Source organism: Canis lupus, chromosome 14, assembly GCF_003254725.2.
Source record: "Canis lupus dingo isolate Sandy chromosome 14, ASM325472v2, whole genome shotgun sequence".
NCBI classification, from domain to species: domain Eukaryota; kingdom Metazoa; phylum Chordata; class Mammalia; order Carnivora; family Canidae; genus Canis; species Canis lupus.
This window is the reverse complement of record NC_064256.1, coordinates 2,893,080-2,920,580: the sequence shown is the minus strand read 5'-3', so window position 1 is coordinate 2,920,580 and position 27,501 is coordinate 2,893,080. Positions and strand designations below refer to the sequence as shown.

Below are 27,501 nucleotides of genomic sequence, written 5' to 3'. Positions count from 1 at the left end.
AGGAAATCCAGCACTTGGATAGTTACTGAACAGATCACACTCCATTATATAATCTGTGTATAGACACACATTGTACTGTTTATAAAACAGCATGTACTATCTCGTTTTTTTCCTCCATCTTTTTAAAGTCCCTTTTGCCACCAGATTATAAACCTTTTGAAGGCAGCAATTGTGTCTTTTATGTCTGTGTATCCCCATCAAATGTTTACTAAGTATATAGTGATGGTGATGTGCTGGTGAAATGTAGGAGATATTTCAGGGTCATACTGAAACATTGTTGGATATCGTCAATCAGTTGACTACTGCGTGCGAAGTCGAAGTAGTCTGCGTGTGAAGATCTGGGAAGACTAAAGAGATAGTAATATATATCCTTGAGAGATAATCCCATTGGAAAGAAAAAATATATAAACATTAATAAGGAATCACCACATTATTATTTAGATGTCAAATAAAGTTGATATATTAAATTGTGGCCTTCATAAAAAGATTTCATTTATCAAGTTTTTTTTCTTTCCACTAAACCAATACCAGTGGTTTTTTAGGCCCTTTTTCTTTCCACATATTTGGCAATCTCTAGTAAGAAGTTAATGATTATAGCTACTTTCACCGCATGACATATTTTTGATATCAGTATAATTTTCTGATCATATTTCTTGCCTAGGAAAGAGATTCTCTGGAGAGACAATATGAGACAGCCCGGCAGGCCCTGATGGGAAAGATACCTCCTCACCATACCCTCCTATTTCAAAGGTAGCAATTTATCACATTTATTTAGATCTGGGCATTTTTAGATCGATTCTCTAGTATCCAAAGATATCAGATGATTCCTAAATCATCAAGGTAAACAGGCCTTTGTACTAAAGTAGATCCAGTGATTCAGTAGTAAACCCAGTTCTAGAAGTTGTATTTTCCTTTCATTTATATATATTTTAAAAAGACGTAATATGTTCATAGCTATTAGAAACTGATGGCTTTTTTGGCATTCTTTGAAGACTACAAAGAATAGTATTTCTGGCGGAATTTGAATATATACTTTATATATATAAAAATCAGCCTTCACCAAGGCTGTTCATGACTGAAGGTTAATTATATCCTGTTGAATATCTTGCTCTTGGCTGTCATGACTCTAAACACAATAGTAATTAATTATTTGTGAAGTCATTTGTTTAACACCTCCTTTCCATATTAAACTGTAAATTCTATGAGGGTGAGAATGCTTGTATCTTTATTAATCTATGAATTCTCAGTTCTTAATATGAAAAGTTCTACTTAGTCCCTTCTAGATAGCAAAGGTTTCATGATGTTAGTGGCTACAATAATTACTGTACTGTTAATTATTACATATCAGTTAGGCCTTAATATTTACTCAAAATAAATAACTAGGTCACAGGATGGCTATAGAATGTTTGCATTTTCTCATTTATGTTACAGGCTTTGATATTATGAATTCTCTTTCCTGTGTCCCATTTTAGAAAATTTGAGAATAACATGAAGGCCTTGTTTTCAGAAAGTTAGTAAGAACATGACAAGACCTTAATTATAGCATTTTAAAAAAGCTTTTTAGCATGCAGTGATTCAAGGAAGCAGAATAAAGAAGCCATTTAAAATTTTTTTCAATTTCAGTTCTCTGTATTTTGTATAATTTTAAGCTGTCTCTTGAAAATCTTCAACCAATATAAATGAAACCAAGTTTTGTCTATTTGTTACACATCCAAAAAGTGTGATGAATTCTCTCTATATTGATAGGCTATCTTTGGATAGTCTGATTCAAAAGATAGGTTGTGTGGTATACACGGAGTTTTGAAGGACCAGGAGGGTAATGACCAGGAGATAGGCAGTGTTTTCCAGAGCAGCAGAGCTGGGGTCTGTGTGACCTCCAACCAGCAGCAGGGCCATGCTTATTAAAACACTGGGGACAGAGAAACGAAGCAGTTTTAAATATAAGCTCCAAATGGGTCATACTAGGACACATAGATGCTTGGAATTTGCATGCATTTATATGCAATTGGGCTACTTTGCAAGTCTGAGGTGAATAACAACAGGATTTTTTCTCTAAAAACAGTTAATGATTCTTCCAAACCACTCTGGGGAAACAGGCTAGTAGAGATTAAAAAAGAATATTTTACACTAGAATTCAGTTGAGAGTATAATACTAGAATTTTTAGAAATATTTTATTCTGGTATCATTTCAAAGCACTGGATTAGATACAAACTTCGAAAATATCTATTTCAGTTTTTATAGCCGTTGATACATTGCTGGACCTCACATAACAAATGGACTAGGGTTTATAATAGAATACATACCAATCGGTAAGAAGATAATTTGCCTATATTAGTGACTTAATGGATAAGGAAGATACGACTGGGTGACGGGCACTGAGGGGGACACTTGGTGGGATGAGCACTGGGTGTTATGCCATACATTGGCAAATTGAACTCCAATAAAAAAAAAATTTAAAAAAAAGGAAGATTCAAAACAATACAAATTCACTTAATCTACAAATTAGAATGTAATAATGCTAGTGTTTTAAGACAAGCTCTGGAGCAAATGTTTGAGTGGATATATTACATTATTCCGAATAGATTTTATTAGCTTTTGCATTTATGTGATTTATCGGTCAGGTATTACATGTGTGTATGCTTGGTATCATTACAACATTCCTCGGATTTTTTTCTGATTTCAGGGGTCCAGTGCCAGCCCCTATTATCAATGGTCTACATTATTTTACATCTTTAGAACTACAGAAAAGTTTTGAGCTTAGTGAAGATTATTTTAAAACTCTCATTGGACCATATTCTGAGAAGAGGTGAGTTGAGTTTTATTGGATAAAATCAGTTATTTTCTGTTAATTAGTTAAGGTTATGACACTCCTTCCTAAGCTTCAGAAAAATCCTAAAACTGGGAAGCAGGGCCCCACCTTCTACCATGGAATTTGAAAGGAGAGTAGGTCCTGGTCCTGTAGGGAGGACATGGGCACATGTCTTGAATTCATACAATTAAAAGCTTCTCTCTGGGATTTTTGAATCTTGAGGGAGTGACACAAAGATGCAGGGGCAGTTAGAGGTCTTTCAAGACACTGGTAGCGGAAGGTCAAGAATCCATTGTGGAATACAAGCGGCGATGATCTACCAATCTCTTCCCATATTGAGACTTGGCTGTGTTCTTGTCACCTAGCTTACCTTGATTCCTGACCAGTTTTTAGGTCTGATTCTTCAGTTTTCCATTAGTCTGTCAATAGCTTTTCAATAATTTGCTTTTAAATATTAAAATTAGCCAGAGTTGGTATTTGTAATTTGCAGTCAACATCTCTGATTAGTATAGTGCTGTGTTTTTAAATGATTGCTAGCCATTGTTTAATATATAAAAAAAGGCATTTCAGGTTTCCTGTGCTTAATATTTCAACATGTGTTTCAAAAGCTGAGTATGAAAAACAAAAACAAAAACAAAAACAAAAGCTGAGTATGTGTTGAGTTGAAGACCTCAAATAGACCACAGCTGACACTCCACCACTGATTTTAGTGCTTGGCCTTTGCAGCATTCTACTATATTCTGTTTCTGCTTTAGCTGTATCTACTTCTGCAATTGACCATCTTTTCATAGGTCTTGAATCCAAACTTCCCAAGAAAACATCTGGATAGCTGTGTCAATCACCATCCAGTAGGGGCGGCACTCTTGAATAGAGATTTGTGGCCAGAATACTCATAAGGAAATAGGCTGGTCTATGGATTGGTTGTACCTATATCAAGCACCCATTATTTATCTGATTATCTGTGGCCTGACCAGTGACAGAGAACCAAGTAGAGAATTCTTTAGGAAGGGTTGTGTAGGGATCCCTGGGTGGTGCAGTGGTTTAGCGCCTGCCTTTGGCCCAGGGCGCGATCCTGGAGACCCCGGATCGAATCCCACGTTGGGCTCCCGGTGCATGGAGCCTGCTTCTCCCTCTGCCTGTGTCTCTGCCTCTCTCTCTCTCTCTCTCTCTCTCTCTTTCTCTCTCTCTCTCTCTCTCTCTCTCTCTGTGACTATCATAAATAAATAAAAATTCAAAAAAAAACATACTTTCTTTAAAAAAAATAGAAAGGGTTGTGTGGGTTTGGCAGTCTTCAATATCAATTGAAGGAAGAGGGATGGACACATTCAGACTATAACAGAGAGAGAAAAGGAATGCTTAACACGCTGCACTGGGCTCATAGATCATCTCTTCTCATGGTGAAAAGGGTGGGTCAGACCTACCGTCAAGTCTGACCATTCACTGGTGTAATATACATATGCCTTTCAACTCCACTACTTCTTTACATCTGTCTTTCAAAGCATTTTCATTTAATACTTTCTTTGATAGGAAAAGAAGTTGTTGAAAGACAGACTTTGCTTTGTGATGCCCCCTCCCTTTTTTTGGTGTGCGTTTTAAAGGAAGACCTACTCTTTCCCAAAATAAGAGACCAAAACATGTGTTATGAGTTGAGTTGTGTCCTACCACCCTACCCCCACCAAATTCACATGCTGGAGTCCTATCCCCTCAGAGTGTGACCTTATTTGGAAATAAGGTTGTTGCAGATGTAATTAGTTAATATAAGATCATATTGGAGTAAGGTAGTAAGGTAGACCTCTAAGCCAATATGATTAGTGTGCACTAAAAAGGGGAAATTTGAACACAGACACACACACACATCAGAAGAGGGCTTGGGGTGATGTAGAAGCCAAGGAATACCAAACTGTCAGCTAACCACCAGAAGCTAGAGGAGAGGCCTAGAATAGATTCTCCATCACAGTCTCAGAAGGAACCCACCCTACCAACACCTTGATATCAGACTTTTAGATTCTAGGGCTGTGAGACATTAAATTTCAGTCACTGAGTTCACAGTACTTTGTTACACCAGCCCTAATAAACTAATATCATATGTATTAAAAATTCAGTGACATTTTTCTTTCTTTTCCTTTCTTCAAAGATTTTATTTATTCATTTAGAGAGAGAGAGAGCACAAGCAAGAGGAGGAGCAGAGGGAGATGGAGAGGGACAAGCAGATGCCCCACTGAGCAGGGATCCTGACACGGGGCTCCCTGGACCCTGGGATCACTACCTGAACCAAAGTCAGATGCTTAGTCTGTGGAGCCACCCAGGCTCCCCTATAAGTACTCAAAACTTCTTCTTTTTTTTTTTTTTTTTTTTTTTCGAGTACTCAAAACTTCTGAGCAGAACCCTAGCTGCAGAGAGATTGCTCCATCCTGGACCACCTCTGCCTGGGAATGTTGGCGCCATCTAGCCCTAGCTATAGTTGATAGGTTGAGCAGAAGGCAGGTGTCCATGCCCAGTGTGGGAGCTTTCCAGGAGAGCTGATTTTGGATTCCAGTCACGGACTACTACCCAAGCACTGCAGCCCCTGCTTGCTAATCAAACATAATACAGACCGCAGGAGTGTCCTCACATTGGACATGTCCCCTCAGTATGCCTACATCACCCACTACATTTCCTTCTGGGTCAAGGACAAGCCCAGATAGCTAATGGGACTGTGTTTCCTGGTAATAGGGCCTTGAACTCCTGGGGACACCTCATTAAAACTTACTTCTACCCTTTTCATCTCTGCTACAGTCATAATATCATCCTGGTAGACAGAGACACTCTCATTAAATGACAAGCCTTATCCTGAATAGACACAATTTGCATCAGCCTTTGCTACTGTCAGATATGAACTTAAGTTAAATGTGGAGTATGAACAAGTGGAGGTCAACCTGAATTTGACATTTGATCCTAGAATGTCCTTCTTTGCTGAGATAGTAGTCATCACATTGGAACTACAGAGAAGAAAGCATAGTTGCGGCTCTGCAGTAAATAATCACCTGTTAATTTTCAACACTTAAAATTAATCTGTGGCTAAATCATGAAAAGACAAAACTATGATGACAAAACGTACTATAATCAACATTGGCAAGGAAAAGTAGAACTCAAATGACAAAGCTGAGGAGGTAGAGATAGAAGGTCAATATAATCATCTGTTGTTGATGAAACAAGAAATGGAGGTTGGAAATATGATCCATGAAGATGTAGATCTAGCAGATGGAAGAATGGAAAATAGCAAAAGAGCTCTTGGAGGAGAAGGAAATCAGGGGGTGTGTTACTAAGTGAGCTGAATCCTTTCTGATTATAGCAGAAACCTACATCTACTGAAGATAAATTTACAATTGATAAATCAATACAAGTCAGTCATGTATTATTTACAAAATAAGATTATTGTCAGAATATCTGAAAACAGACATGGTTAAAAATGATTGGCTCTCAGGAGAGTAAAAGTGGTGTTGGGAGAGGTAGTGCTTGGACTTCTGCTTTTTATTTTAAGCCCTTATATATAATATAACTTAGTTTTAATTGTACATATATACAGTTGACCCTTGAACGACACAGGTTGGAACTGCACGGGTTCATGTATATATGGATTATTTATAATACAGTGTACTACTGTACTATAAATATATTTTCTCTTCCTTATGATTTTGTTAATAACCTTTACCCTATGTTCCTTTATTGTAAGAGTAAGAATACAGTAGGTAATACATATAACATACAAGATATGTATTAATCAACTGTTGATGTTATCGGTAAGGTTTCCCGTCAACAATAAGCTGTGAGTAGTTAAGTTTTTGTGAAGTCAAAGGTCACATGTGGATTTTGGACTGCAGGGAGGGTCAGCACCCCTAACCCTCACATTATGCAAGGGTCAGCTGTAGTAAGTTGCTTGAAATGTTAACATGTTTTCAGAGAAATAAGAATCATAAAGGGGAAGGTGAGTACATTTTGACTACATACATAAACATTTTAAGTTTCTCTAGGTCCAAAACAAATGTAAAAGGAAAAACAGCAAGCGATTTAAAAAATTACAAAAGAGTTAACACTCAATATATAAAGAATTCACACAAATTGATACAGCAAACAGAAAGACACATCCTCCAAAGATAAGTGAGGAAAGGCAGTTTACAAACAACAGGAGAAAAGCCAATTAACACATGGATAAACTTAAAAATTAAGAAATAATGTTTAATCTCACTGTGAACTAAAGCCACAAAGCTCCATTACTTCACAGTGCTCTGCAGGATGCGCCTCTCTCCTCCCATCTGTGGAGCGCCTCCCTGGGAGGAAGCCAAGGAACAGGTGAACCCCAGAGCAGAGTAACCTGTGGCCAGAAGTGGACTGGCCCAAACACAGGGATGTCAGGCACCCTAATCGCACCCCAACCTTATCCTAAAAAGGGGAACAAGATCACTAGTCTGCAAAGCTAGCATTAGGTATTCCCAGATCAGGCCCCTTAATTCACTCTTATAACCTCCGTCTTTGAAATAGCCGGAGCTGCAATATGTAAACTGCACTTGATTCTAAAGTCCCAGGAATTAGTATCTGTGCCTTGCCCCCTTGGTAGACACTCGGGCATCCATCACGACGCTTTGCTCTTAGGAGGTGTTCAGTTAGGATTTGTCGATTAGAGGAGAGCTTTATGCTAATATGTACAGCTTTTAATATGCCCGGTGCAAATACAACAGAGACGTACACAGACACTAACATGGCTCCGTAAAGGTGACCCGAGAAGTCCTAGGCGTAGATTGGATGCCCCCTGGTAGCTTTTCATCTCAAAGGTATCATTCTCTTTTCATTTTTCAGTGGCAAGGATCCCTGCATCGTCAAGAGCTTTTCTACAATATTTCATTCTTATCCATGGTCAAAAGAAATGTCTTTTCAGCCTCCGGAGGGCAGTATTTATTCCCACCCAGGCTCAGGAGTGAGTGAGAGTGAGGCTGAGCAGACCCTAACAGGTATGAATCATTTTACATACGGTTCTCATATAAAAGTATTAATATTATAATTCTCTTTCCCACTGGTTCCTGATTGTTTGAATTAAATGAGCGCTTTCAGTCAGAATCTCTCCTCTGAGGTAAGGTGGGGTTCTTTTTTGGTCTCCCAAAAGTGTTTAGAGATGAGAAACAAGGTTCAGAAAGGTCGGGAATGTGTGTAGGGCCACTTACTTGGCCACTTAGAATGGGCCACTATTCAGCCCACCCAGCCGGTCGGCCCGCAGGGGTCTTCTGGGATCACGGGCCTGTGCTTGCTGCAGGAGGTCTTTGATGACTTAGGCTCCATTCAGTGACGGTGAAGAGAATCTGGAAAGTTTCAGATTGCTGGCCTGTCTCCTGCTCTGGGACTCTGCTCTTGGATTCTGTCAGAATCCCGTTGGGTTTATATTTAAAGGATCTGGCCCAGCCTACCCATGTCACCCCCTTCACCCCCTTCATGCCTCTTGGTCCTCAACACACATGTGAATGCATGTGTCCAGTACCAACAAGATGGGCATTTGGTGTTCACAAATGACAGCGAGTAAAGACCTTGACCAATGTTGAAGAGACCGAAGGGGTAGAGGTGAGGTGAGAGAGAAAGTAACCAGTGTTGGGATAGAAGGTGGGGCTCTGTGAGCAACAGAGAGAGCAATGAGTAAATTAGCAGATTCTGTAGGACCTGCAGGCTGGTAGAGAGCCACCATTTGTAGCCTGGAGAGGTGGTAAAGGTCTGCCTGGGTCCCGAAGAGACGTGAGGAGCTCCTGCTTGCTCAGGTGACCAGAGGAGCCAGAAAGAGAATAAAGACTTGTTAGTTTGCCTGGGACAAAAGGATGTCCAGAGGCAGGGTTCCTACAGCAGGCAGCTTCTAACCAACTCAAGGGTGGAGGACCCTCTGTGCAGCTGCACTTTGGTTAGGACAGCTGGCTGAGATAAGGTCTTCTCAAGCATTTTACTTGTGAGGGTAGACACAAACCATAAGGATGAGAGTCCTAAGACCATAGTCCCAGGAAGTCATCCCCGATTCTGAAGGAGACACTTTATTGTCATCTCACAGGTTGTGGGAAGTGTTCTAGGAACCCCTTAAAGACTGTGGCCTGCCACTCTGGGGCCTGAGGGCAAAACTCCAGGAGCCCTGGACCAAATATGTCACCAAGGCCCATCGTGGTTCTGCTGACCCATAGAATAGTGTTCCCAGACCTTTCCCATCTTATTTTCTAGCCTCTTGTCCCTGCCCTTAAATGAGATACTTACGGGCTGCCTGATTGGTCTCTGTGTCACCAAACTCAGATGGCCAGAGGTGGCACAGCTGGGATCCCACACAGGTGACACTGCAGGAAGCAGGGGGCAGGGCTAGTAAAAATCCAGATCCACACAAAAACTATGTTCCAAACAATCTGACCAGAGGGGAAGTGAAGACAACACTGGATTAGAAATCAGAAGACCTGGGGGCCCCTGGGTGGCTCAGTTGGTTAAGTGTATGCCTTTGGCTCAAGTCATGATCCCAGGGTCCTGGGATCAAGCCCTACATCAGGCTCCCTGCTCAGTAGGGAGTCTGCTTCTCCCTCTCCCTCTGCCTGCTGCTCCCACTGCTTGTGCTCTCTCTCTCTTTCTCTCTCTGTGTCAAATAAATAAATAAGATCTTAAAAAAAAATCAGAAGGCCTGGTTCTACCTCCATTTCTACTGTGTCTGGCTACATAGTGTTGGGCAAATCAGATAATGTCTGAGCCTTGAGAATAATATCTGTCCTATCATAATACAGCAATATCACTGTATATTACTATAACATATATGTATATTATAACATATCTGTATATGTAATATATATTTATATTGTAACATAAAATATGGTATAATAATACAGAGCCAACAGGATGGGCTATGGTGTAAGAAAGAAGTCAAGCGCTAGATACCTACTAGATATTATGGCTACACGTTTGTACCCACATAAGCAGAAGATGACAGTAGTTTTCTGCAGGGGTGGTTTCTGAAGATTTATTTTGTTCCTTTGAATGGGCCATGTTTTCCTGTTTCTTTATGTGTCACGTGATGTTTTGTTGAAAATGGTGCATTTGAAAAAGCAGCCCCCTCTCCAAGTGTGCACACCGTACTGGATGCAGGGCTTGTCCTGAGCCCAGGATCAGTCCTGTGTGAAGGCCTAAGGTCTTTCTGGTCCTTTTCTGGACAGTTCTTTTCCTGGACCTGTGTGTCTGCTTTTTTCCAGTTCCCCAGAATACACAGCTGCTTTTTAAAATCTTCATTTCCGGGTCGCCTGGGTGGCTCAGGGGTTGGGCATCTGCCTTTGGCCTGGAGCGTGATCCTGGAGTCCCCGGATCGAGTCCCACATCTGGCTTCCTGCATGGAGCCTGCTTCTCCCTCTGCCTGTGTCTCTGCCTTCTCTCTGTGTCTCTCATGAATAAATAAATAAAATGTATAAAAAATAAAATAAAATCTTCATTTCCCTAATAGTCTTACCCCAGCTACCTGTCTCTTGGGGTCTTATGAAGACATTCTTTTGTACTCTTCAATCAGTAATTTCTTGCCTTGGGTGTGCATGGATCTGGATTTTCACTAGCCCTGCCCCCTGCTTCCTGCAGTGTCACCTGTGTGGGATCCCAGCTGTGCCACCTCTGGCCATCTGAGTTTGGTGACACAGAGACCAATCAGGCAGCCCCCAGGCAGGTTAGAACATTGTTCGACTGTCTCTGGTTGGCAAAGGTGAGTGGGGGGGAAAAAACTTGAAATTTCCTACTGTTTTTATTTTTATTTTTTTAAGATTATTTATTTGACAGACAGAGAGAGAACACAAGCAGGAGGAGCAGTAGGCCAAGGGAGAGGGAGCAGCAGGCTCCCCCTGGAGCAGGGAGCCCAAAGTGGGGCTCAATCCCAGGACCCTGGGGTCATGACCTGAGTCCAAGGCAGACACCTAACCAACTGAGCCATCCAGGCATCCCTAATGGGGCTTTTTCTCGACTGGGCATTCGCTTGGTTGCTACAGCTCTTTCACTGACTTGCAGCACTCCTACGAAGTTGTTCCAGTTGGACTCCCTGTTCAGTGTTTCCTAGGGGAACACGGGCCTGGAGCTCCCTAGTCCACCATCTTACCTGTGTCTCTCAGGGGTGGTTTTCTTAGCAATTCATCACACGACTGGCTCTGGGTCAGGCTAGCACTCCGGTCTTTTTCACATGAATAGCTAAACCAGGTTTCTGTCATCTAACATATATGCACTTGACTTTTTCATTCTTGCAACTTTTATTTTTGTCTTTTTATTATTTTGGTTTCAGCCCCACTTTCTAGTTCAATGAGATCATTTTGGGTGTTGATCTGTCTTCCAGATTGACAATTTTATAAGTTTCTATAAAACCAGCAAGCCCGCTAGCTTTGCCTTTGTCATAGTCACTGTCAACAATAGGATCCAGGACTTTTCCAGGAGTAATGTCTTTGGAGACTCACTTCCAGGGACAGTCTGCTTCCCATGTGATTCCTACTCACATCTCTCTAATGTCTTCATGTAAGAAACCTTTATACGTGCTTTGCAGAAATCAAGACAAAACTACATCAGTGGTGTTTTCTAACTCAGAGGTCAGAAAGTTTTCTGTAAAGGGCCAGATCCTTTTGCAATGATCCAACTCTCCCATTGTGGTATGACAGCAACAATAGATAATATGTAAATTAATGTTCATAGCCTGGGTTCCAATAATTTTATTTACTGAAACATATTGCAGACCAGATTTGGCCTATGGGCTATAAATTTGTTGACCTCTGCCTAAGTAAAAGGAAATTAAGTTAATTTGCGATGATTTTTCTTTGTAAACCCCTTCTAACACTTATCATTCAGTATGGTGTTTTATAAATATTTCTTTCACAAACTTGAATTTGCTAAGATTTAAGTCAAGTGTACTGGTTTGTAAATCCTTGTTCCCATGTTAAAAATAGCAATATTATTTGTCTCCAGTACTTCTCTTATTGTCAATGAATTCTCCAAGACCAAACTGTGAAAGCACTGCTATAGTGATTCCAGCACCCTGGGATACAACTTAACCTGGGCGTGGAAACTTTAACTGATTTAGGGGAGCCTACTTCTACTATATTCTCTCTTCTTCAGGACTTTACTTGTCTTAAAATGTTTTTGTTACCCTTCCAATTTAAAAAAACATCTCCATGGTCAAGGGAAGAAAAAAGAAACTGCAGCAGCAAACAAGAAGAAACTTTTCCTTTTCTTCTCTCTCTCTCTCTCTCTCTCTCTCTTTCTCTCTCTCTCTCTATTCCTCCCTCCCTCCCTCCCTCTCTCTCCCTCATTTTGTTAACATAATATCATTTCAGGGAGTGTGCCTTTCTTGTTCTGAATATACCTTAGAAAGGTCCATCTTCCCTTCAGTGATTTGGATGGCTTTTGTTTTCCCAATGGGTGGAATCTGCTTAATCTTATGGTATAGGTCACTCCATTTTTCTCACTCTCTATAGAATCCTCTGCCTCACTTTCTCAATACCTACTACACTGCTTCTCTCCAGGGAGAATTCAGCTTCCTCTGTGGCCACTGTGCTTTATCTTTAGTCTCTATCTTTCAAGTTTATTACGCTTCCCACAGTCCCCAATAGAGCCTAGCTCCACGGTCCATTCTTGGTATCTTCATCCTTGGCAAACAGAGCAACCTTAGAACACAGTGGATGAGGCTTTTCTAGGAAGTACTTTAGGATATATATGGGTACGTGTGTGTGTGTGTGTGTGTGTGTGTGTGTGTGCTAAATCTAGTGGGTAGGGATGATTGTAAAGGAATATGGTGCCAGGCATTGTACAGAAGATATAAACAGAATAGAAAAGTAGCATGGGAATTACTTGGGTTTGCAATCTTCTGATCATTGGGCAAGTCTATACAACCTAAGGCTCATCCAACCCTGCACTTGATGTATTCTGAAACTCTTCCCCTATTTTTCTTCTTTGGTTGTCTTTTGTTTCCTTTAGTTTGTTATAGATTAATTCTAAACAATATTCTGGCTTACAACATTGCAATTATTTTCTTTGTAAACAAATCTCTTGTGTACCAAGATGTTAACTCTATGTACTGTCTTTTTCTTCTTAATGTTTTACAGAGCTATGTAAACTGTCACATCCATGTGACAAAGGGACTGTCCAACATAGAAGACACACCATCTCGGTCATCAGCCACCCAGGTTTCAACACCAAACTCACCCTCCCTCCGATCCCTCAGGGCCACAAGTAAACCAGTAGTTGACATTTGGTCTTAACACACAAAACTTGTTCTGACCATGTGAATCCCTTTGTCTTATCTGGCCCTAGGTCTTGTTTTCCACTCAATCAACTACCTACAAAAGAACATTCTCTATGCCTTAATTCTCTCAATTTCTTTTGTGATTCTCGAAGTGTCTTTTAAAAATGCAAATTATTCTTAGTTTTTAGAAATGTAATTTTTTTTGTAGTTCTTAATGATTTTTCCAGCTGCTTCCTGCTCTTGAAGTATCAGATGGCAAACTCTCCCAAGATCTCTGCATTAGTGTGCATAGTGATTTTTGGATATATCCAACTGGGATTCTGCTTTGGAAATTCCAGTGTGTCCATTTATAACATTAGTGTGTACTCTAGGGGATTGAAATATTTGGTCTTCTGATAATGAAAGGATTGTAGAGTTCCATTTAACTCGTGACCAACAGAATATTGACTGCATCTCTCAAAGGGAATTAATGTATTTTTTCATTGTTCTTGACTTGTTGAGCGATATGAAGGAATAAGAATTATCAGCTATTTCTTTTAGTTCACCATTTCCTGACTCTGATTATGTACTGCTTGTCATTAGAAATATTTCTAAACAACTTTCTTCATCTTTATAGCTTCACTACCTATTGTTGGCAGAAGAAAACATTGGGTAGTTATAGATAAGGCTGGTATTTGGCCGATATGGGCCAGTAAGACTATCCTGGTTCTTAAAAAAACATTGAAACAACACATCTCTTTGGATTGGTAGATGGTCTCATCTCTGAATCTTCTGGGCATGATGATTCATGGGAACAGGAGCCTTCATATAGAACTGTACTAATTGTTAAATATTTAAAATATCAAAACCCTCTAATGACTTCCCTTTTAAAAATATTAAAACCCCCTTTAATAACCCTTTTTCCCATGCTTAAATTTGAATGTAACATGATTTGCTGTTGGCTTCTGTCTGCCACTCAGCCCTATTATCAACAGAAGCTACTTAAAGTTCTTTTCTTGGGGTTGGTGGGAGGGATGGAAGGGGGCACTTGAAGGAAAGGACAAAGCTGAGCGAGAAAAGGGAGTTAGTCCTCTCTAAAGCAGTGAAGAGGCAGGGAGTGAAATACACTTTAACACTCACTAGCATAATCTAATCTTTTAAGAAGTTATTATGAAACATTTCAGAAACACTAGAAGATATACAAGTAATAGTTCCAACTTCAGACAACATGGAGGAGATGCACTTTTCCCTATTTCTTCCACTAAGTACAGTCAAATCCTAGAAATTGTATCTAAAACAAACATAAGAAGATTGAGAGGTGGAAGGAAGAAGGCAGGCTAGCTGGGGACCTTGGGACCCAAGTAACAGCAGAGCAATGAGTTCCCTGGGTATCTTTTTTGGCTCAAATATCCCGAACTGGGGGCCAGAGAAACTACAACCCCAAAACATTAATGCTAGAGACCACAAAAGCTACAGCAAAAAGCTGCTCTCTTTGGCTAAAGGACTCGGAAAGGGATAGCTTTGTAAGACAGAAAACTTTTAGACAGTAACAGCCTACTTTAGTCAAACACTATGGATAAAACTGTGGCCCTACCCTGTCAACAGAGGCTTTTCTGGCTATAAGGAGGTTCCTGTCGTTCTCCCTGCTGGGATAGTGTCAGAGAAGTTCTTGTGGAGAGCCAGGAGCTGCAACGCTACCCAATATCAGTGAAACCGCCCCCTACATACACAGTATCATTGAAGGCTTGTAGGGACCTGGACTTCCATTCCCTACTCGATAGTACTGAGGCACTCCTTTCCCTTCCCATCAGGGTAGTGTTGGAGAAGGTCTTGTGGAGATCCAGGACTTTCACCACTGACCTATCTTCTTGCAGTGTCAGTGGAGGCCATGTGGGGAACAGAAAATTTAAATAAGATCCAGATTCTCGTAACATAATATCCAAAATGTCCAAGATATAGTTAAAATACAAGAAAAATAAAACTCATCAAGAATCAGAAAAACTTCAAATTTAATGAGAAAGATAACATATGCCAATGCCAAGGTGAAACAGATATTGGAGTGATTGGACAGATTTTGAAATAGCTATCATGTAACTGCTTCAAGAAGCAATTATAAACATGACTGAAAAAAAAATGAAAAAGGCAGACAATCTCAGCCAAAAAAAAAAAAGAAAGAAAGAAAATCTTAGCAAGTAAATGGAAGACATAAAGAAGAAAAAAATGAAAATTTTATATCTGAACAAGACAGTAGCTCATTGGATGGACTCAGCAGTAAAATAGGACAGAGGAGGGGAAAGTCGGTGAACTTGAAGATAGAGTAATTAAAATTACCCAGTCTGAACAAGAGAAAGAAAATAGACTGAAAGAGAAAATCACCTTCAGGAACATGTGGGACTATATGAAAAGATCTAATGCTTATGTCATTAGCAATCCAGGAAAGCAAAAAAGAGTATGGGGCTGAAAAAGTATTCAAACAAATAATGACCAAAAATTCAGCAAAAGCCAAAAATCTACAAATTCAAGATGATGATGAAACCCAGACAGGATGAACACAGATAAATTTGCAACAAGACTCTTCATAATCAAACTTTTGAAAACTAAAAACAAAGAAAAATATATTAAAGCAATGAGAGAGAATATATCTTAATTATAGGGAAATAATTATGAGAGTGGATTTCTCATCAGAAATCATGGTACCACCAGAAACCATGGAAGTAGATCAACATTTTCTAGTGTTAAAAGAAAAAAAGCCTGTTATTCTAGAATTCTGTATTCAATGAAAATACCCTTCAGGAATGAAGGAGAAATCAAGACATTCTCAAGTGAAAGGAAAACGAAGAAACCATGTTGCCAGCAGATCTATATCCTAAAGGAATGGCTAGAGAAAATTCTTAAAACAGAATCAAAATGATAAAAGAAGGAAATTTGGAAACAAGAAGGAAAAAAGGAACAATAAAGTAAAAACATGGGTAAATACACTAGAAGTACCTTCTCATCTTGAGTTTTCTAAATTTGGTTTGACAGTTGGGGAAAAATGATGACATCTAATGTGATTCTCAATATATGTAGAAGGTATGGATAATTAAGGAAAGTATATTATAAGCAAGAGTAAAGGGACTTAGAGTGAGGTAAACTTACATTTCTCTTGAACTGTTAAAATGTTAACAGTGGTAGACTGTGATAAGTCACATGAATAATGTAATACCTAGAACACCACTAACAAAGCTACTTTGTGAGGTACATTCAAGAAGTATTTGAATAAATAGGTAGATAAATAAAAATGGAATTTTAAAAACATTTCAGTGGCACATGAGAAGGCAGGAAAAAGAAAATTGAGAACAGAGAACAAAACAAAAAAACAAAAGCAGCCTTAAGGCCTTATATAACAAAAACGTTGGAATAAATGGTCTAAACACACCAATTAAAGGCAGAGGTTGGCAGAATAGATTTTAAAACATGACCCAAATAGATACTATCTATAAGAAACTCACTTGAAATTTAACAAGATAGGGCGGTTGAAAGTAAAAGGATGGAAACGTTTTTGTATATATCATGCAAAGATTAATCAAAAGGAAGTAAGAGTGATGATATTAGTATCAGATAAAGTAGGCTTCAGTGCAAAATTTTTGACAAAAGACAGAGGTATATTATATAAACAATGAGAGAAACCTCAACAAATTTAAAGAATTGAAATCATGCAGCGTCTGACCACAACAGAATCAAACTAGAATAAGAGGAAGATAAGAGAAAAATTACAAACATCTGGAAACAAATGGCACACTCCTATATAACCCATGGGTCTATGAGAAACTCTCAAGGAAATATAAAAATACATCAAACTAAATGAAAATGAGAAAACACCGTATCAAAATTTGTGTGATGCAGCTAAGCTGGTGCTGAAAGGGAAATGTATAACACTAAATGCATACATTAGAAAAGCAGAGGATTTTTAAATCAAGAAGCTCCTACCTCAGGAATCTAGGAAAAGAGCAAAATAAACCCAAAGTAAGCAGGAGGAAATAATGAAGGTAAGAGCAGAAATCATTGAAAATGAAAACAAAAACAATAGAGAAAAATTTACAAAACACAAAAGCTGGTTCTTTGAAGATCAGTAAAATTGCCAACCCCTCTCTTGAAAAACTGAGAAAGAAAAAAGAGAAGACATAAATTATCAATATTGGGCGTGAAATGGGATGAGACCACAGACTTTTCAGACCTCAAAAGGCAGTAAGAGAATACTACAAACAACTCTACAGACACAAATTTGACAACCTACATGAAATGGATCAATTCCTCAAAATAAAACACAGCTCATGCACTATGGGACAAATTATTTGAATAACCCCATAAATATCTAAAAGAAATTTAAAAGAAATTGAAGAATTAAATTGAATCAAAATAATAATTGAAGTTTGAAAAAGAAATCTCTAGGCCTAGATTGCTTTCACTGAAGAATCCCACCAGGATTTTACAGAAGAATTCATACCAGTTCTATAGAGTCTCTTCCAGAAAAGAGAAAGAAAAGGAAGGCTTCCAACTTATTTTATGAAGCTAATATTACCCTGACTGATACCAAGTCAGACAGCCAGTAAAAGAAAGAAAACTGCAAACTAATATCACTTATGAATAGATGCAAAAATCCTTGACAAAATATTAACAAATAAAATTCAGCAATACATAAAAAGAATTACACAACCTGACCAAGTGGGGTTTATCCCAGGAACTCAAGCTCAGTTCAGTAGTTGAAAGCAGCCAAAGTAATCCACTCCAACAGCAGGCCAAACAAGAAACATTGATCATCACATCGATTGATGCAGAAAAAGTATTTGACAAAGTCCAACACCTTCCCATGATAATAATCTAGGAACAGAAGAGGCTTTCCTCAACTTGATAAAGACTTTTGTATGTATATGTATCTATCCTAAACAATGTATGTTTTTGTTCACCATGATTTTAAACTTCAGGGTATACTGTATATATACAGAGATTAACTTTGTTCTCCATCTTATGTGTGCGGAATTCATCCATGTAAATCATGTTGTTTTCATTTTAATTTTTTCATTGTTCCATAATATCCCACAGTAGTACCATTACCATAGTTTATCCACTTCCCTGTTGATGCATGCCAAATTTGCTTTTTTTTATCCTATTACAAAGGATGCAGCTGAAAACATTAAAACAAAACAAAACAAAAAGCATTCTTGTCTAGGAGTTGAATTGCTATGCTACGGCATGCAAATTTTTAATTTTACCAGATATTCCCACATTAATTACTCTACTATGCCTTCACCAGCATCTAAGAGCATTCCCATTTTCCTGCATTGGGGGATTGGAATTGATAATCTTTTTAACTGTTAATCCAATGGCTGTTAATATAAACTCACTTTTGTATTTAATTTGAATTTCTCCAATTATTAGTAACATTGAACATTTTTTGTAAGTTTACTGACCACTTATGGCTCCTCTTCTGTGAATTGCCTATCCATATGTTTTGCCTGGTTTTATTTTGGATGACTGTATTTTTCTTATCAATTTGTAGGATTTATTTATTTATTTCAGAATTCTGGTTATTAATTCTTTGTTAACTATGTGTATTGCAGATCTTTTCCAAGGCTGTGTCTTGTCTTTTCACTTTTTAAAAATGATATCTTTGAATGAATTAAAGTTTTTGATGTGGCTAAATTTGTCAGTGTTTTTTTTTATGGTTGGTGCCTTTTATTTATACGTCTTGTGGATTCCTTCCCCCATCTTGTAGTCATAAATATAATCTCCTAGATACTCTTCTAAATTTCTTTTGTGTTCTAATTTTGCTTTTCCAGTTAGGTCTATACTTTCCCTGGAATGGATTTTTGTGTACGACATGAGGTAGGATTGAATTTTTTTCCCCCAATTGTTCCATCCTTTTTTTTCTTTCTCTCTAATCTGTAAATACATTTCTTTCATAAATTTTCATAAATGGTTCTTTCTGGGCCCTCTAATCTAACTCACTATTTTATTTACTATATATTTGTAGTAAGACTTAAACATGATAGGACAAGTTGTGTACTTCCATATTCTTTAAAATTCTCTTAAGGAGGTTTGCTCCTTTATAATATTGGATATTTCTGTTGCATAAACATGTTGCATTTGTGTGGGTTTTTCTTTAATTTCTTGTAAGTCATATAATTTTCTCCATAAAGAACATATGTATCATTAGTGAGATTGAGATTTATTCCTAGGTACCTTTTTTTTGGTTATTGTAAATGGAATATTCTCTGATTATATTTTCAGTGACTGGTATATAGAAATCATGGGTACTTATTCTAACAATATATGTATAGATTATTTCAGGATTTCCATCCAGATAATAACATAAAAAATGACATTTAAAAATATTTTATTTATTTATTCATGAGAGACACAGAGAAAAGGTGGAGACATAGGCAGAGGGAGAAACAGGCTCCCTGCGGAGCCTGATGCAGACTCCATTCCAAGACCCTGGGATCACACCCTGAGCCAAAGGCAGATGCTCAACCACTGAGCCACCCAGGGGCCCCCCAAAATGACATCTTCCCCCTTTCTATTCCTATTATTGTTCTCTCTTTTCTTTTCCCTGTTTTTTTCTTTAAAAAAAACTGTCCTGGGAATCCCTGGGTGGCGCAGCGGTTTGGCGCCTGCCTTTGGCCCAGGGCACGATCCTGGAGACCCGGGATCGAATCCCACGTCGGGCTCCCGGTGCATGGAGCCTGCTTCTCCCTCTGCCTGTGTCTCTGCTTCTCTCCCTCTCTCTGTGACTATCATAAATAAATAAATTTAAAAATAAAAAAAAATAAAAAAAACTGTCCTGGAAAAAAATAATAAAAAGTAAAATAAATAAATAAATAAATAAATAAATAAATAAATAAATAATAAATAAATAAATAAATAAAACTGCCCTAGAGAGAACCTCCAAAACAGTGTTGAATAGAAGAAATTGATTGTCAAGTGTTCTAATCTCACTTCTGATTTGCTCTTATGTGTGAGATTTGCTATAGATTTTTGGCCGACTACGACCCAGCAATTGCACTGCTGGGGATTTACCCCAAAGATACTGATGCAGTGAAACGCCGGGACACCTGCACCCCAATGTTTACAGCAGCAATGTCCACCATAGCCAAACTGTGGAAGGAGCCTCAGTGTTCATCAAAAGATGAATGGATAAAGAAGATGTGGTCTATGTATACAATGGAATATTCCTCAGCCATTAGAAATGACAAATACCCACCATTTGCTTCAATGTGGATGGACCTGGAGGGTTTTATGCTGAGTGAAGTAAGTCAATCGGAGAAGGACAAACATTATATGGTCTCATTCATTTGGTGAATATAAAAAATAGTGAAAGGGAATAAAGGAGAAAGGAGAAAAAATGAGTGGGAAATATCAGAAAGGGAGACAGAACATGAGAGACTCCTAACTCTGGGAAATGAACAAGGGGTGGTAGAAAGGGAGGTGGGCGGCGGGTGGGGGTGACTGGGTGATGGGCACTGAGGGGGGCACTTGACAAAATGAGCACTAGGTTTTATGCTATATGCTGGTAAATTGAACTCTAATAAAAAGAAATTTTAAAAAAGATTTTTGGCAGAAAAACTTCCTTTTTTTTAAAGATTTTATTCATTTATTCATGGGAGACACACAGAGAGAGGCAGAGACACAGACAGAGGAGAAGCAGGCTCCCTATGGGGAGCCCAATGCGAGACTTGATCCCAGGATCCCAGCGTCAGGACCTGAGCTGAAGGCAGATGCTCAACCGCTGAGCCACCCAGGCATCCCTAAACTTCTTTGGGGAAAAAAATAGTATCATTTAATTTCTGGTTTACTATGAAATTTACCATGAATGAATATAAAAAATAAGGGGTTTTCTTTGTAGGGTACCAAAAAATGAGGTATGTATTAATCATATGAGTTATATTATTCAAATCATTTATTTTCTTTTTAGTTTTTTTTCTATTCAGTTATATTGAGATGTTAAAAAAAAAAAACAAAACAAAAACCTTCACAGTGATTGGGTTTGTTTCTTCTCCCTCTTCCCTCCCTCCTTCCTGGATTACCTGCTGACTATAAAACAATTAGTGGTACATAAAAGAAATGCTTATAGAAGCATCAAAAGTAACATCACACAAATAAAAAACACAAGCTGAATATATAATATTATAATCAAAGTAAGAAGTCAGGACAGAAATCATTGAATGATACATAAAACACCCTTTACATTAAACCAGGTGCATCTCATTACTAAGACATAACAGTCATGAACCCTTATGAATTGAGTCATATAACATTAAAGTCTATAAAGCAAAAAATGTTAGAAATGTAAATTATTTTCTATCTGAATCAGAGCATTACTATCTATAAAACCAGGATTGCAACAAGAGTGCCTGCTTGGGATTCTTGTGATAAGTACTCTAGATAAACTCTTAATTTTAAGCTCAGATCCAAAGTGAAAGAAACTTTCTTATTCTTAGTCAATTCAGGACAATCTGAATTGATTCCATCTCCTGCTTTTTCACCTGAGATTGCATCCAACTTCCAGAGAGTTGCAGAGTTTCAAGACATGGTGGGAGGCAGGGGGTCTGGAAAGGTATCTGTGTGCTGCATTAATATGAAAACCTTGGTCTTGCCTACTCTCCAGGGTCTATGACTATAGCTGTGGCTGCATCCCCATCATTCTGGCCACTCCAGGCAGGCCAACCCTCTTTTTTACACAAAAACTTTTTTTTTTTTTTCATGAAAGCATATAAAAAGCCAATTTCGCCCTTGTGTCATTCTGGGGCCAGAGGACTGTCTCAGTCCGTCTCTGCCTTGACCTCCACCCAGTCTTCTTTCCCTGGTGAGTTCCCACCACAAGGGTACATTGGGAACTCAGTGGACCGGCTACGTGGAACAGCTCTATATGGAAAGCCAAACTGTAGGCCTAAGTGTCCCTGTTCTTAAAGCCCCACACTCAAATGAGGTTTCTGCTGTACCCCAGGCCCTGAAGTTATATCTCTATAACTCTGGAATAATGGTTCTTAGCCCAATCTGCACATCAGACTCTATAAGCTTGAAAAATACCCATGCTCGGGCTCCATCTCAAGCCAGCTAAATAAAGATCTGTCGGTATGAGGCCTCAGGCCTTGTATTTTTTAAAAGTCCCCAGGATGATTCCAGTGTATAGCCATGTGTCAGAACCACTGCTTCTAGAGTAGGGCTCTCTAGAATGAGGCTTTCTAGAATGACTAATGAATGGGAGCTTTCTAAAGTGATTTGTCAAAAGTTACTACTTATCTTCATCACTTATGAATGACTCTTTCACCACACCCTAATTAGTGTAAAGTGTATTATAATTTTTTATCACTACTAATTTGATAGTTGCAAAATGATGTTATGTTTAACAATTTTTATTTTATATGTGTATTTTTGGTTAACATTTCCTTCTTACGAATTATTAGTTCATGTCTTTGTTACGTTTTTATCCTGGAATGCTAGTGTTTTCTCTTATATACTTGTGAGAGATCTATTAGGTATTAACTATTTGGTCCCCATTCGTTATCATAAACTCTGTTTTCTTAAAGTCACATTGTCTGGTGGAGCTTTCTGTGATGACAGGAATGCATAGGAGTATCTACATTGTGCAATATGGCAGCCACAAGCTCCATATTGATTAAAATGTGATTAAGATGTGGTCATAGACTAAAATGTGGCTACTGTGACTAAGGAACTGAATTTTTAATTTTACTTTTAGTTAATTTAGATGCAAATAGCCATATGTATCTAATGGTTCTTGTATGGAACGATGCAATTCTAAAGGGTCTATCATCACAGTTTAGGGTTTTATTGGCTTGACAATCATTTTGAAAGTTCTTTTTCTTTTTTTCTTTTTTTTCTTTTTTTTTATTTATGATAGTCACAGAGAGAGAGAGAGAGAGAGAGAGGCAGAGACACAGGCAGAGGGAGAAGTAGGCTCCATGTACCGGGAGCCCGATGTGGGATGGGAGCCCGGGTCTCCAGGATCGCGCCCTGGGCCAAAGGCAGTCGCCAAACCGCTGCGCCACCCAGGGATCCCTTGAGAGTTCTTTTTCTTATAAGTTCTAGTTTCAATGAATAAAGAAGGAATGAAAATACATTTTATGTTGTTATATTTTATAAACTTTATTCATGTTCTTTATGCCCTGGAATGTGCTCAATTAAAAAAAAATCATCAATGGAATTGAAAAGAAAGCATATGATATAAAGTTTCGCTACATTTATTAATTCAATGGTACTAATTACATCATTAAAACTACCTCAATATATCCTCTTTATCAACTTGCTCTGTCACAGATGATATGAGTAATTTAGTATGTCACTGTAGTTGTATTTCTGTCTCTTCTTATCTACCAAATAGTTATTTGCTACGTAAATTTTGAGGTTATGTTAAGCAACTCATAGATGCTCAGGACTATTATATAATTATGGATCTTGGCTTGTTTCCATATACAAGGACCCCTTTTGTTTCACTGAATCCTTTTTGCTTTGAACTTTCCTTTGATAATATCAGTGCTACTTCTTATTTTTGTTTGCCTGGTACATTTTATTCTCTTCCATTTTTTCTGTGTAATTTGATTTTGGTCTCACTGTTGTTAAGAAACAAAGTTGGATGTTCTTTAACTCATTCAGAGTCTCTGCCTCTTTGGTCATGAAGCAAAATATTTCTTTTTAATACAGATGAGTTCAGTCCTACTTATATGACTTTGTTTTATGTTTTATGGTGAGTTTGGATTTTTCTTGGCTGTTTCACTTATTGGCTTCTGTCATTTGCTACATATTTTGCTCTTTTCATTTGTAGTGATTTGATATTTTCCCTGTTTTGATGAGTATCATGGAGTTTAAAATATTTTTACTCTCCTCCCCCCATCCTTTCCCATCTCCATAATTATAAATTTAATTACGACTCATTTTTTTAGAAACTTACCCCTCTTTTTGTCAAACAAATCTTCAAGTGCTGCTTTGGCCTTGTGTTAAATATTTTGGTTCTTCTGTTTCTCTCGGGACTTTTCAGTAGTTTCAGTATTTATTACTAATTGTTATATATGATGATCTCCCCTTTGTCACATTCATAATATACAGGCACAAGGGAAAGTGGGGGAGGAGACAATTTCAGAAATAGTTCTGCATAGTAATGGAGGAATCTTCTTGACTTCTGGACTCCAGCAGAAGAAATGAGAGGTGATAGGTGACTCAACTTGTTAATGTTTTTCTAACATTTATTCTATTCCCAAGGTATATTTTCTGTTCTTTTCTTTCTGCTCTCCCTGAGAGGCTGTGTTCAGTTGATAAGAACAGGACTTGGCATATGGGCTTACCTTCAGATTTTATTCCTGGTACCAGTGACTTTTATTATTGTTTTTTGTTTGGATTTTATAAGAGGGGCATCCTTCAGGATTTATTGAATGGGAAGCTAGGATAGGTAGCTGCTTGTATGCAACCATGTTAACCTGGACACCCACATTTCAATTTCTAGAAAGCATTAAATTTCCAAGAGCTCATGAAGATGATATCTGTATCATATTCCACTGCCTTCCAAAAAGGTTTGAGGACATGATATTATGGTCCATGCAATTCAATTGGACAGAACCTGAAAAAGTAAGGATCTTAGGGCAAAGAGAAAAAACACTGTTTAATATATCATGTGCGAGCCCTAATTAGTAGAGGGGGGGGGCACAAAAGTAAGCTTCCTCATTAGTCACAGTAGTGAAGGAAGTGTGATCAGTTCCACAGTTTCAAGATTCACAGTGACGATAAGATGAAGTCAAATGGTCGCCCAGGAACAGTATAGCTTTTCTGTACAGTGGAGACTTCAGACCTTTTGTTCCTATTCTCCCAAAGGGGGCACTGTGTAAATGTGGGCCACAATCCTCTCTACCTTACAGGCATTAAATAGTCTTGAGTTTGACCCCACCATTTCTTGTGATGTCCTCCAGCATTGACTATGTAGTACAAAATCACAATCCCTGCATGCCAACCTCTTCCTCAAACAAAAGCAGTTTTTTTTAGAGGCTTCGTCTAAATATGTAGGAAGGCACTATAGCATAGCCATGTGAGACTGTGGTTGGAATTCCTGAGTTCGAATTCTGAACCAGCCATTTGCTAGAAGTCTGACCTTAGGCAATATTTTTACCAAATTATAATTAACATACAGTGTTATATTAGTTTCAGGTGTACAATATCATTCAACAATTCTATACATTTCTCAGTGCTCGTCATGATAAGTGCACTCTTAATCTCCTTTATCTATTTTACCATCCCCTCACCCAGTTCCACTCTGGCAACCACCAGTTTGTTCTCTGTATTTGAGTCTGTTTTGATTGTCTCTTTTTTCTTTGTTCATTTGTTTCTTAAATTCCACATTTGAGGGAAATCATATAGTGTTTGTCTGACTAACTTATGTCACTTAGCATGATATCCTCTAGATCCATCCATGTTATTGCAAAATTGCAAGATCTCATTTTTTTATGACCAACTTAATTTCATTATGTATACATATCACATTTTCTTCATCCATTAATCTGCAGATATACACCTGCACTGCCTCCATATTTTGTCTGTTGTAAATAATGCTGCAGTCAACCTAGGGGTGCATGTATCTTTTTTATTTATTTTATTTTATTTAAATTTTTTTATTGGAGCTCAATTTGCCAACATGTAGCATAACACCCAGTGCTCATCCCATCAAGTGCCCCCCTCAGTGCCCATCACCCAGTCATCCCAACCCCCCGCCCACCTCCCCTTCCACTACCCCTTGTTCATTTCCCAGAGTTAGGTGTCTCTCATGTTTTGTCACCCTCACTGATATTTTCACTAATTTTCTCTCCTTTCCCTTTATTCCCTTTCACTAATTTTTATATTCCCCAAATGAATGAGACCATATAATGTTTGTCATTCTCCAATTGGCTTATTTCACTCAGCATAATACCCTCCAGTTGAATACCCTCCACATTGAAGCAAATGGTGGGTATTTGTCGTTTCTAATGGCTGAGTAATATTCCATTGTATACATAAACCACATCTTCTTTATCCATTCATCTTTCCATGGAAACCAAGGCTCCTTCCACAGTTTGGCTATTGTGGCCATTGCTGCTAGAAACATCGGGGTGCAGGTGTCCCAGCGTTTCGTTGCATCTGATCTTTGGGGTAAATCCCCAGCAGTGCAATTGCTGGGTCATAGGGCAGGTCTATTTTTAACTCTTTGAGGAACCTCCACACAGTTTTCCAGAGTGGCTGCACCAGTTCACATTCCCACCAACAATGTAAGAGGGTTCCCTTTTCTCCGCATCCTCTCCAACATTTGTTGTTTCCTGCCTTGTTAATTTTCCCCATTCTCACTGGTGTGAGGTGGTATCTCATTGTGGTTTTGATTTGTATTTCCCTGATGGCAAGTGATGCAGAGCACTTTCTCATGTGCTTGTTGGCCACGTGTATGTCTTCCTCAGTGAAATTTCTGTTCATGTCTTTTGCTCATTTCATGATTGGATTATCTTTTTGATTTAGTGTTTTCATTTTCTTTGAGTAAATACTCAGTAGTGGAATTACTAGATCATATGGTGATTCTATTTTTAACTTTTTGGGGAACTGCATATTGTTTTCCACAGAGGCTGCACCAATTTGCATTCCCACAAAGAGTGAGCAAGTGTTCCTTTTTCTCCACATCCTCACCAATGGTTATTATTTCCTCTTTTCTTGATTCTAGCCTTTCTGGCAAGTGTAAAGTGATATGTCATTGCAATTTTGATTTGCATTTCCCTAATGATTAGTAATGTCAAGCATTCTCTCATGTGTCTGTTGGCTATCCATATGTCTTCTTTGAGAAAATGTCTATGCAGGTCCTCCGCTCATTTTTAAGCAGATTGGTTTTTTTTTGGTGTTGAGTTTTATAAATTCTTTATATACTTTGGATATTTATTCCCTCGTCAGATATATCATTTGCAAATATCTTCTTCCATTCAGTAAGTTGCCTTTTTATAGAGCTGATAGATTCCTTCACTGTACGAAATCTTTTTATTTTGGTGTAGTCTCGGTAATGTAATTTTTTTTTTTTTTTGGTTTTTCTTTCCTAAGGAGACATATATGGAAATATGTTTCTTTGGCTAATGCCAAAGAGATCACTGCTTATGTTTCCTTCTAGAAGTTTTATGGTTTCGGGTCTCATGCTTAGATCTTTAATCCATTTTGAGTTTATTTTTGTGTATGGTGTAGGAAAGTGGTCCAGTTTCATTCTTTTTGCATGTAGCTGTCCACTTTTCCCAACACCTTTTGTTGAAGAAACTGTCTTTTCCCCATTGCATTTTCTTGCCTCAATGGTCATAGATTAATTGACCTAAAAAAGAATAGGTTTATTTGTAGGCTTTTTATTCTGTTCCATTGATCTATGTGTACCATTCTGTTTTTGATTATTACAGATTTGTAGGATATCTTGAAATTTGAGGTTATGATACCTCCACCTTT

The 27,501-nt window shown here is 38.2% G+C and overlaps 1 protein-coding gene across 6 annotated transcripts in view; it reads left to right on the top strand.

Annotated features, from left to right (window-relative positions):
- LRGUK (leucine rich repeats and guanylate kinase domain containing) overlaps window positions 1–13,166 on the top strand; it is a 113,641-nt gene extending 100,475 nt beyond the window's left edge. For 5 of the 6 annotated variants that reach the window (XM_025471704.3, XM_049093457.1, XM_025471706.3 and 2 more), the window contains 4 exons: window positions 662–750; window positions 2,685–2,807; window positions 7,644–7,795; window positions 12,905–13,166. In XM_025471704.3, coding sequence (XP_025327489.1) covers window positions 662–750; window positions 2,685–2,807; window positions 7,644–7,795; window positions 12,905–13,035 — 495 coding nt within the window. In that variant the 3' untranslated portion in view covers window positions 13,036–13,166. The remainder of the gene's footprint in view (window positions 1–661; window positions 751–2,684; window positions 2,808–7,643; window positions 7,796–12,904) is intronic. The other variant, XM_025471705.3, reaches the window with a different exon arrangement.
- Window positions 13,167–27,501: the final 14,335 nt, after the last annotated feature.